The sequence below is a fragment of the Aythya marila genome, assembly GCF_965140915.1.
Source record: "Aythya marila genome assembly, chromosome: 4".
NCBI classification, from domain to species: Eukaryota; Metazoa; Chordata; class Aves; order Anseriformes; family Anatidae; genus Aythya; species Aythya marila.
The window spans coordinates 61,391,120-61,403,256 of NC_139045.1; the positions used below are offsets into that span (position 1 = coordinate 61,391,120).

Consider the following 12,137-nt stretch of genomic DNA (forward strand, 5'->3'; position numbering starts at 1 on the left):
GGGATTTTGAAATCATCTAAGCAGGTTAGGCAAGAAGTCCATCTGTCCAGGACAGATCATCTCGAAGATGTAATCACCCATATCAACAAGCACTTGGCTGCAAAACTATCTAAAGACATTTCCCCATGCTGGAGGAGCAAACGTGTCCAGAATGCGATGACCTCAGGGAGGGAATATTAAAGCAGCAGAAAGGCAAATGTGCCTCTGCCCAGCCTTTTCTCTCCCCATCTTCCCCATTATTTATGAAGCAGGAAGATATGTACCATCAACAATGGGGCAGCTAACAATGACTGACAATTTGGCTAGGCAAAAACTGTCAAAATAGGCAGTTTTCAAAGTGACGAGTGGTGGAAGGCTCCAGTATTTTCAATACATTGTGATTAATTTCTCCAGTAAACAATATTTTATGAATATCAGAAAAAAATGATAATGATATTGTAACATCATGTACAAGATTAAGCATCATATTTCCTTTCCAGGTAAGGAACATCTGGTGGACAGGCGTTTCCTGATAGACATCTCAGAGAAAGCCTGTGGCAGAGCCAGAGCAGGAAAGCATAATTCCTCATTTTAACAGTGCCTGAGCTTCCTTACATACTTCTTTGTAACATTCCTCTCCTCTGTCTATAGAAGTTGTTTAGCCAAAGTAGATTCAGACAACTATTTTAGATACATCCTAATTATACCATTGCTCTTAAGGACGAAGGTAGGCAATACCTTTGGAAGAAATAGAAAGAACATTTCCAGTATTGATTACATTTCACATTGTTTTCCAGGTTCTCATGAAGGGAGAGAGAGAAATGAAGGAAGGAGAGGCTGGAGGCAGAGATTAGAAACAAAGAAACTAGAAAGAAGTTAAAAACTGAGGCCATATCTGTCATGTCAGATCATTCAAAGAAATGGATTTGCTGATAAGGGCGTAGAGATTGCAGGCTTCAAAGGTTAATGCTTTATTGGTTTGTTTTGTGGTTTGTTTTTGGTGATATGCCCAAACCAGCTCCTGAATCTGTCACCCAAAAATCAATTTGTACTGTGCTTACACAAGGCAATGGAGCATGATAAAGACATACCTGAATTCATGCCAGAACCTGAGGTAGTGTATGTAGCCACTTTGGCTTGATGCTGTCCCTTGAGTAGTTAGCCCTGGTTTGGGCACTTGGCCACACTAATGCAGCTGCACTGTTTGATGATCCAAGCTAAAGCCTGCAGACACTACTGTGCATGCTGTGTGGTGTCAGTTTGGGACTCCTGAGCAGGATAGTCCCACCCTGTCTTCTCTCCTACATTATCTTTGTTCTCTGATTCCCATCCAATCTGGCTTGCTGTCAAATATCTTCTGATCTCTGAGTCACCCCTGCCCCCATTCATTAGCCCTTGGCAGTGCTAATCACAAATCTTCCACATTTAGTGGACTTTGCAAATAGTTTCGTACCACCTCATGCCAGTCAAAGGAGCACACAGCAGGTCCAGTGCCTCAACTTGATGAGAAGCACCCCAGGGAGCTGAACATATACAGAAGGCTCAGCAGATAGTTGTGGCACACAGGTCAGACCCTTAGTATTTCAAGTACATGAATCCTCTTCCCCACTTTTCTGTCACTCACACATTGCAGAGCTACCCATTTTCTTCCTTTTTTGGCTTCTGATTTTTTTTTTTTTCCAGAATATGAACAGTCTCCTCATTGCCAGACCAGCTCAGACAACGCCATCCCTATAGCTTAGTCCCTTTGTCTCATTCTATTTGTACCCTACGGGAGAGCTGAAGAGTAAGACCTGCTTATCTTACACCAGTTTCTACTTTCACCTCTTCTGGCATCCCACCTTTTAGTCTTGGAACTATTTCCACAGCATACATAACAAATATCAATGCTTGCTACTCTATCCATTCTTTAAGGGAAGCCAATTCCCAGTTCTGAATGCATATTTATACGGATTTGTATATTTGCCTAATATTCGCTTTTTCACTGTCATATTCATTTTCAAATTAATATATTAGACATGATCCAATAATGAAATTTCATCGATAACCTATTTCTTTGCATACAGAAATGCTGGCAGAGAGAGAAGCATGTGGATCAGTGCTGTGCAATTGGTCCCAGCTCTCAGACCCCATAACAGTCACTGAGGGAGTTTCAATCAGTTTCTGAACTTCATGCTAATGATCATCTTGCTATGATGAATGCTGTACTTAATGGAGAATAGTTACTTATTTTAAAACATTCCCCAATACTTTGTGTGTCTGTGACAGTAGGTAATGAAATGTTCTAAAAACAACTTTGAAGTGCTTTGTGGAATGATTTTCATTTTGCAAAGACTCACCAAACACTGCTACCCAAATTCTGCTAAGCACAGTGGAAGTGCAACTCACTGAAGGTGTTGCAGGATACATCTCTCAATGCCTGGGAAAAGCTTTTTTAGAGAAGCTCATGATCTAATAAAGTTCTTATCATTGTGCATGAAAAGGGAAGGACTTGGCTAAAGTAACATCTAATTTACGCAAACACACCTTGTCACCCCACCATAGCTGATTTTTGTGTGTGCTGAGAATGAGAACTGGCATTTTTCCAAGGAGGTGTGTCAGAGGTAAACGAACAAGGCACTGAAGTATCCTATTGTGTTGTAATAGTCTTGCTGGAGACCTGAAGGTGTGTCTCTGCCTTTATAAATACCACACTGCTTTTACAAGTAGCTCCAATCCTTCTGAGAGAGACAGGTTGCATCTTGAGTTATATTTGGCTAGCTCCACATCCTGTGCAAGGTATGTCTTTTAGTTATCTTGCTTTTGCTCTGTTCCACTTACAACAGAAAGTTATTGTCATGTCAGTATTTATATTAATCTTATTAGCTGCCATATTTCCGATAGAACTGTAAATACCACATTTCATGCAATGAAAATCTCTGCATGTATAATAAGGCATGAACCAAGTCAGGTAGGAACTATGCAAAAATGGGAGCTGCTTCTATACTGCTGCCTATGTGTTCTAGATTAATACACATATGTAACTAAAGGTATTTGCAGAGAGTTGAATGTTGAAATAGGTTCCTTCTAACATGCCTGCACATGGATTTCTGCTTTCTAACATGATTACAGAAATGTCTGTGATGGAAACATCTGAACAGTACATTTGGGGATCCAATCCACTAAATGTGGCATTTAAACCCTCTACTATTATGGTATGCTCTGCCAGAGCTTTGATCCTGACAGCTGCTTTATACAGAGAAACACCTACAGAAATAAATATACTCTGTGCCCAGTAGCTTTAGACACAGCCAAGTATACTGCAGGTGCTTTCAAAAGTAAAAAGTAGTTCTGTTTGTTTAACAGTCAAGGCAGTAAAGAATGCAGCTGAAGTTGCTTCTTGGGTGTATGAAAAAGCTACTTTTTTCTTTTTCAATAAAAAACTTAAATGCTGGCATAACTAGTGAATTAAGTCAATTTGAAGGACGCCTAGGAAATAATTATGCTCAACTTAAAACACATGGTTTCCTTTCTATTTGGCACATTTTTGAAGAAAAGCCAAAGGTTGAAGTCAAAATCGTTTATGTGACATTCACAACATAGGAGGTCATGGGCACAAGAACTGCTTTATACGGTATAACATAAGATCTGAGACTGACAAGTCCCCTGGTCAAATTTGTTCTGTGACTGCAGGAGGGACTTTAGGGTACCTCAGTCACTGGGTAGGGGCATGTCCTGGGAAAGAGTCTCTTCTGTTCCACACTGTTTAGGTAATTACGAAATTGGATCAGAAGGACATACCCCATAGCCAGCTATGTTTCTCAAAAAATATATATAATTGTTATAGAAACCAAGTATCAAGCACACAAAGAGCAGAGGATCTTGCCAGTAACATCATTTTCATAGGTATCAAGGAGCAGTGCAATAGCACGTCTGAAATACTGCATGCATTTGACATACGGAGTCCAGTATAAAGTGAAAAAATTTTAATACTTGTATGCTTTTCTGTTTTGAAAGCAGATAACAGGCAAAACAGAAACCATGAGAATCAAAAACTTTGGACTTCTTTGTGTGTTGATTCTGGTCTCCCAGATGCTACTAACCACCTGTGAAAGACAGAAGGAAAGAAAAAAGGGAAGACAAGGCATAGAAAACGGTGGAAAAAAACAGACTGAATCAAACCAAGAGAAAGAAAAAGGGCAGAAGCCAAAAGGAGGAAAAGCATCTCCTAAAGGCAAATTTAAAACCAAAGAAAATGCTGAGTGCACCTGGGCAGTGACCAGCATGGATGCTGCTACCATACGAGTCGAGTGCACGAGCAGCGACAGCAAGTTCTGGTGTGAGTTCTCTGGAGACCCTTCCACCTGTCCACACTACGCAGCAAACCAGAAATCCTACTGGAAGCAAGTCTCCCGATCCTTAAAGAAGCAGAAGCAGATCTGTCAGGACCCCAGAAGCATCCTCAAATCCAAAGTGTGCAGGAAAGGCCCACAAAGTGCTCACCTCATACTGACACGCTCAAGCCTCCTCGCATCAGTGGGTCCTGCAAAAGGGGATGCAACCCACCACAAAAAAGAAGTGACACAGGTCCCAGCTGCTGCCTCTGAGCCTGGAAAACAGCTAGAGCACAGCTCCCAAGACTGTGTCGAAGACGTTGATTACATTGATCAGAAGAAGGTGGCTGAGGAATACTGTCCAGAGAGTCTGCTTTCCTTCTGCAACTTTTTTATAACAATGGTGCAAGACAAAAAATGCTGAGGACATGTTTGTAAAGCCCTGTGTCATGAAATTCTTATCTCAACTAAGCGACTGCAAACTCATCCACATCTTACACTTATGTAATATAGTGTATATAGGAAAAAAAGTCACACAGCTGTATATTTATATATTTTTCTGATTTTGTTTTTACACAGCAGACTACACTTGGCATAGTTGAAGATGTATAGACTTTATTTGAACACACATTTCTACACAAGTGTTACCAATAGATGTTACGTACTCTGCACAGAGGTGTCTCAATAGTCTTTTTGCCCCTTTTTGAGCTGTGCTAGCCAAAGGGCTGAATTCAGTGCTATGCACTTCTTGGTTATGTACTATACTTTTAACCTAAAAATTATTAAGTAAAATAAACTTCAAAATGTATTCAAAATATTCTCTCTCTCTCTGTATTTAACTAGATTTTTCTATAAATGCTAAGCTTTTATCAAAGACTGACCATTCACAGGATCTAGGCAGTCTCGCCTATGAAGCAGTTTTAACAAAACTGCAGAGTTGCAGAATTCAGCTTTCTCAGCCAGAGCATGCAACATTTTGATCTGAGGGAAATACATCATCAGCAGGTTTTCATCAATGTGATAATGATGGGCAGCAAGATTTCCAGATTTTCATTATTTTACAAAGCTTCAGCTTTCCAATCTCATCAAGGGATGTCAGAAAACTTTGCAAACTTCAATCCTCTCATTTCTCCTGTAGTATGAAGCACATTTTACTCTTTTTAGTGTAGGTAAACTGAGACATAGAGACAAAATGGCTTGTCCAAGTTTGTATGCATGCCCAGGACTGGACTCCTTCCTCAAGCAGCTAAAACACTTATGCTCAGCGCTGCCTGTACTTTCTTTTGAAGTTCCATTGCCTGTTCTCTTTATGTACAGACAACACCAATAAATACTTTTCCTTGTGTTAGACTTCATCTGTATTAAAAAATAATAATAATCCAACCTCTGAAAGTAAGAACAGAGATTTTAGAAAATAATGATGATCCTTGGTAATATTTGAAACTTCAGCTGGAAGAAATGTAATATGCAAGTTTTTATATGTTTAATATGCCTCGTTTTTCCAGTGACACTGGTCTAGGAAGGATAATCTGCCACAGTGATCCACCTGAAGAAACGTGAGCTTTCATGAAATACGATTTCCCTGATCATTGCTAGCAAATCAAAATAGTATTTCTGTCTCTTGAGAAAATATAGCCTCTTCCCTTCTGTAATTACCTCACTACTGCCTCCTGGGTTGACCTCAACCTTTAAAGAACATTTGTAAGATGGGTAGTTATGAGTAACTTTTTGTTTAAATCAAAATGTCTGGGGAGGACATTTTAATGTTACTCAGACTTGTTGCTGCAGTAATAGAGGCCCAGGCTGTTATTTAGCATCAGTTAGTTTTTTCTTTGCAATGAAAAATTAACTTAGCAAAAATATTTAAATTCAGATGGGAGGATTCCTCAATAGGAGAGTAAAGGAAAGTGCTACTAAACACACAGCTTTTCATTTTTAGCTTGCTGGTAGGGACTCTGCCTTCTCACATAGGGTTGAAATGATTTTGGTGGGATCAGGAAGAAGGCATGGTACTAGCTTTGGCATTAGCCAGTGTTTTAAAGAGGACTTCTGGTTTTCTGGAGGCTCATGTAAGTATGTCATATTATATTAATTTACTTTTTTTTTTTTTTTTTTGCTAGTTAAGATACAGCTAGTGGCAAACTAATCTCTGTGACTAATGTCTCAAATGTAGGATGCTGCTGTTAGTCAGGCAAACTGTAGTCTCAGAAGCGTTCAACAGATCCCTCTTACTGGATTTCCAGCTCCTGCATGCCCTATGGATACAGTGGGTGTTACCAGTGTAAGCTCTGTCAGACTGATGCCCACAGCAAAGCCAAATTCCAGTAAAGGGGCATTAGCACTAACTCCTGAGCAGGCTGGAAGACACAGCCAACCTGGTACTGAGAAGGGCAGAAACACAGCTATTGGTTTCTTATTAATGTAGATCTGTAGGCAAGAGGTTTCAGCTTCTAGAGACCTTGTGTTTTGGCCTACACCACTTTGCATTGGGAGAATGCTGAGATAAGAAGGTCAGAAGATGCAGAGGAAGGATGAGCACACCTATGGCTCAAGCAATCATATGCTGTAGCAATTAATTATGAACATCTAACCTGATTTCCAGACTCCTATATATTAGTCCCAGATCACAACCAGAGTACTAGACAAGGCCAGATTAAAAGGCTTAATTGTTCCAGACATTTTGGAAAATGCTGAATCCCAGCTGCCATTAGCTGCTGGAGTACTAATGTGAGTAGTTGGTTGCCTGATGTGTGATCCGCGCCTCTGCACTGCCAGGAGGCACTGCTCTCCTCTCTGTGGCTGCTGGCAGCCACACACAAGGAGCCAGTGACATATCCCAGAGCAAATTCCAACCGGGGATTCCAGAGCTGTGAGTTGCATCGCTGCGTGCAGGACTGTCAGCACCCAGAGCTATCTGTGGGACCTGCACTTTCTTTGTCAGGGATGTATTACATTTCTTCATCTGTGTCCTTCTTTTTTTTTTTTTTTTTTTTTTTTTTTTTCCAGGACTGACTTTTATCTTCATACGCGTCTCTTTCCAAGAGGAAAATGCCCAATCTTAGTATTTCCAGGATACATTTCAGCTGCGATGTATGGGGTTGTTCCAGCATCCTACAAGGACAGTGTGGAGCACCAGGGAAGAGTTCACCATGTGAGAGTGAAGATATCAAAACTGTCTCAATCAAAGGACTGGATTTTTAGAATTCCTTGTACATGTAGGTTGTTCATTAGAAGGGCACGTCTAAGAAACTTCAGGGAGTTTCCCTGTTTTTGCAGCGTAGAATGCTAATACATTTGGTAATCCCTTTAGATTACGGATCATTTTTAGGTGGACACAAGCCCTACATACTCCTACAGACTCTCAAACTCTCACCAAATTTCAGAGAAACTAAAAACTGTTAAATGAAGAAGAGAGAAAATTTTCAAAGTTAAATATTTTTCTGAAGTTAGTTGTCACTCAGTGACTCTTATCTAGAAAATTTTATTCTCTGCATTCACTAGGAAGTGGGGAAGTATTTTTAGTGTCTAACAAACAGCTCTGGCAATGTACTGTAACTTAAGAATCTGTAAAATTTTGGCTCCTTTAATTTTATTATTATCATTTTTTTATTCTTCTATTATTTTCTGTAGTACGGCTTCCACTCACTTTCACACATAATTTCATCCTAATGAGTTTCCGTTTCTTTTGCAACCTCCTTTATTCGTTTACCACGTTGGCAGCAGTACAGATTGCACATCTAATCTCTCGTGTTGCATGACTGCTTGTAGGAGAACAGAGCCCAGTGACTCAACCTTCTTGCTTCCAAGAGGGCCCTGCCCTCCTCTTTCCCCGAGGGCGCCAATGAGTACCCACCACCTGATATCACCTCACCTGAATTTGGCCAACCGTTGCAGAGGCTGAATGTTCAGACATGACACATTTTACACGGCTGTGCTCAAGCCATGTAGACATAGTTGAACCTAGATAAAAAATTCCACTCCCTTTTCCACCTTTACCTTATTTTTTTTTTTTTTCTGATGCTGCCCTGAGCAAGGCAGCTCAATACTTGTTGGTAGCTGCTGCACCTCAGCCATGCCTGTGCCTGGATTTTGTTCCATTTCCATATAATATATTGTGTGTTCCTCTAGGCTACCTCCAAGAGTGACACCAATTTTTTAGCACACTGGGGCTCAATCAAATGGGAAAACCCAGCTTTGAGGCCATTCCAACCCAATCTCATCACTAGGGCAGTGGTACCCTCTCATCCCTTGCTGGAGCACACATGGCTTCTTGCCCACTAGCACCACAGATGATCAAACAAATCCTACAGATCTCAAGACCACCCTAGGTACTCCTGTGTTTTAATGTCTTTGAGTTTCTTTCTGCTCCCTCCCTTGAAACAGAAGGGGAACTTTGAACTGAACTTGCAGTCATCACATCCCTTCAAAGAACTAGAGAGAAGTCAGAGTACAAGAAGCCTGGCAGGGTTCAGACACTAAACACGGAGCAGAAGTCAGAGTACAAGAACCCTGGCAGGGTTTCAGTTATTAGACTGTGGACACATGGTGGTTTTAAAAGGACATTTTAGTCCGTCTTCTGAAGTTCCTTACTGGTTCCCCTTGAAATAGCTGTTTTAAGACAAAGTGATAAGGAAGAAGTGAAAAAACCATGAGGACTTCCCACCAGGCTGCAGCCACCTGGCTGCCTGAGTCACTGATCATACCTGGCACCATGTAGAAACGATAAACTTAATTAACCTGAGGCTCCCTAGGACCATGGAAGTCTGACACTGATTTCCAGGCAACAAACATACACATCAAAGGGATTTGGTTATATAATGAGAGGCTGCAACATGTCCAAAACTGCCTGTGAGCATGCACATATAAGCACTTGGTGGTGCTTCGTGTATGCCAGGGGAGGGGAGCACTGCTCCAGTCAGCCAGTGTTTGATGTTAAAATGGATCTTAAAATCCAGGAATTACAGTGTTATCTGTAACAGTAATGTATTCTCTATATCCATAATATGTGCACTAATTATATGTACTAAGTGTGCTTAGATAACAGGATATTTTTTAAATAACATGAGCTACCTTTGCATGTGTTGCCTAAAGGTGATGTGGTTTCCAGAGTCACTCCAGAGGTGGTGTGATTCCCTGGAAAGCCTTGGACTGCTTTTTACTCCACGATGGCTGAATCCCAACAGATACATGTGCTATGGCAGCTCTGTTCCTATTCCTTGTTCTGAAGAGCCCTATAAAGGACAACTGCAGTTCTCTGCAGTACAAGCTTCCCGCAATGTTGTGCCTTGTCTCTTACGTCTCTGGGCATGAGCATGGGCTTTGTTCTGTACGTGTGGCAGCCTACAGACCTCAGTGTCATACAGGGAGGACTCCAGCTAAGCGTTGATCTCAGAGATTCTGCAATCCTCACGTACATTTGCAAGCACAGACGTGAGCTAAAGAGGCCAGTTTGTGGGCAGAGAAAAGCTGGGGCATTAGGGGATATTGGTTTGTGTATGACTTCAGATTGTCTCAGAAACAATCCTTGAGCTCACTAGGGGTTGCGTGTGTTGCTGCAGACAGGGTGTTTCGGTTAAAAGAACCCCATTTGTGTTAACAATCAGACTGCTGGCTGTACGGGGGTGTCTGAGCTCCCAGGTCACTGTCACTATAAGAGGGAAGATGTTAGTTGACAGTGTCCTGGCCAGAGTCCAGCTAGGTAACTCCACTCTGCTGTCCAAACCCTTCTTAGAGTTTCAATCCAGTGCAGCTTTGGCAATATGCAGTGAGAGACTCTGGGCCATGGAACTGGAGCAGTATTAATAGAAATGGCATGTGGAAACTTGATGTGGTTTTTCAAAGTAAAAAGAAAAAAATATGTGTACAAAAGAAATGCTAAGAAATGATCACATGAGATTCTGGAGGAGTGGTGCTTAGTAATGAATAAAGTTATAATTCATGGGAAAAAAATATGGTAATTTATGTCTATTTTGATTTCAGCATACTACTGTATTTTATTCACAGTATAGTGGACAGTCATTAAAAAAAAAAAAAAATAAAATCCCATAAATAAAAGAAAGAAAAAAAAAAGAGAAGACCTATTTTAGACAGTAATTTTATCATCAGAAGTAAACCAAAATGTTGTCATGGTTTTAAAAACAATTCTTAGACTTTGAACATGTAGTTTTTCCTTATCCAGCTGGAGTATGTTTCCAAGAAAAGCTGGCAAAGTTTAGCTGAATGCCACTGCTATCAAATGTAATATTTCTTTCTTGACTTTATGAGCCTACCCCATATCGTCATTCAAGTAGCAACTAGTTTTACAGGCTTTTGTGGGAATGAAAGAACCAAAGAAGACCTGTCATATACCAGGATCACTCCAGAAGAATATCACATGAATTCATGTCTCTTTCTTCTCTAAGAAGAACACGTGAAATATGCCAGGAATATATGGAAAAAGAAAAATTGTATTACAGCAAGTTTAGTTTGGGTTGGTGAGTCATCACAAGCTCCTGAACTTCAATAGCTTTTTGAGCCTTTCTCCCTAAAAACTGTAGACAATCAATTTTCCTAACTTTTTGGTACCTATTATTGCAGTACTGAGGTTAACTTAATACCTCGATTTAGGTTTTTAGTAGTAGATGTTGATACAGGATCATGCTTGCATGGCTCTTCTGAATTTGCCCGTTGCTTGCACCTGTAGCTTAGTTCTGGCAAGGGTATAGCTGACATTTCCAGTACTTAGTATACTGTCTTCAGTCTTTGGAAGCAGCACGAGATTTACTTAGAGATGAAAAGTGACTCACATTCCTATGGAGCACCAGTCTTCACATAACCCTTCCTATCTCTAGCCAAATGAGTGTTGAATTTGGCTTCTCCTTTGCATTTGAAAACATTCTACTGTTATTCCGTGAGGCTCCCTGTGTTTTACTTTTTGTTCACTCATTTACATAAAAACACTGCTTTTGGGGATATGTGTCAGTATTAATGGAGCTCCTCTGGGCTTATGTAACTACTTCCTAGAAGTAAATTTGGCTAATAACCTGTCATTAGGGTTAATTTTATTCTTTGAAATAGCTACTGTAATTTATTACTGACCAGTAAGTCAGAGGTGCCCAAATAAATAATTGTTTTCAAATAGAAGTAATCAAAGTGTGACCAGCAGGGTTAACAGTGTGACCAGCAGGGCTAGGGAGGTGATCGTCCTCCTGTACTCAGCTCTGGTGAGGCCGCACCTCGAGTACTGTGTTCAGTTTTGGGCCCCTCGCTACAAGAAGAGTAGGAGAGTCTGGAGAGTGTCCAGAGGAGGGCTACGAAGATGGTGAAAGGCCTTGAGGGGAAGACGTACGAGGAACGGCTGAGGTCACTGGGCCTGTTCAGCCTGGAGAAGAGGAGGCTGAGGGGAGACCTCATCACAGTCTACAACTTCCTCGCAAGGGGTTGTCAAGAGGCAGGAGACCTTTTCTCCATTAACACCAGTGACAGGACCCGCGGGAACGGGGTTAAGCTGAGGCAGGGGAAATTTAGGCTGGACGTCAGGAGGGGGTTCTTCACAGAGAGGGTGGTTGCACACTGGAACAGGCTCCCCAGGGAAGTGGTCACTGCACCGAGCCTGTCTGAATTTAAGAAAAGATTGGACTGTGAACTTAGGCACATGGTCTGAACTTTTGGGTAGACCTGTGCGGTGTCAAGAGTTGGACTTGATGATCCTTAAGGGTCCCTTCCAACTCAGGATATTCTATGATTCTATGATTCTATGATTCTAAGAAGGACATGGAGGTGCTTGAGCGGGTACAGAGAAGGGCAACGAAGCTGGTGAGGGGCCTGGAGAACAAGTCCTACGAGGAGCGGCTGAGGGAGCTGGGC

General features: G+C 41.3%; 1 protein-coding gene across 2 annotated transcripts; it reads left to right on the forward strand.

Moving 5' to 3' along the window:
* The first annotated feature begins 2,706 nt into the window (after positions 1–2,706).
* On the forward strand, positions 2,707–5,642 carry FGFBP1 (fibroblast growth factor binding protein 1). Of its 2 annotated transcripts, none has more exons than XM_082760068.1 (2): positions 2,707–2,757; positions 3,979–5,642. In XM_082760068.1, the coding sequence occupies exon 2, from the start codon at positions 4,000–4,002 to the stop codon at positions 4,714–4,716; it is 717 nt and encodes a 238-aa protein (XP_082616194.1). In that variant the 5' UTR covers positions 2,707–2,757; positions 3,979–3,999; the 3' UTR covers positions 4,717–5,642. The 2 variants fall into 2 exon arrangements, with proteins under 2 accessions (XP_082616194.1, XP_082616193.1); XM_082760067.1 differs by having other exon boundaries at positions 2,715–2,757; positions 3,976–5,642.
* The last annotated feature ends 6,495 nt before the right edge of the window (positions 5,643–12,137 follow it).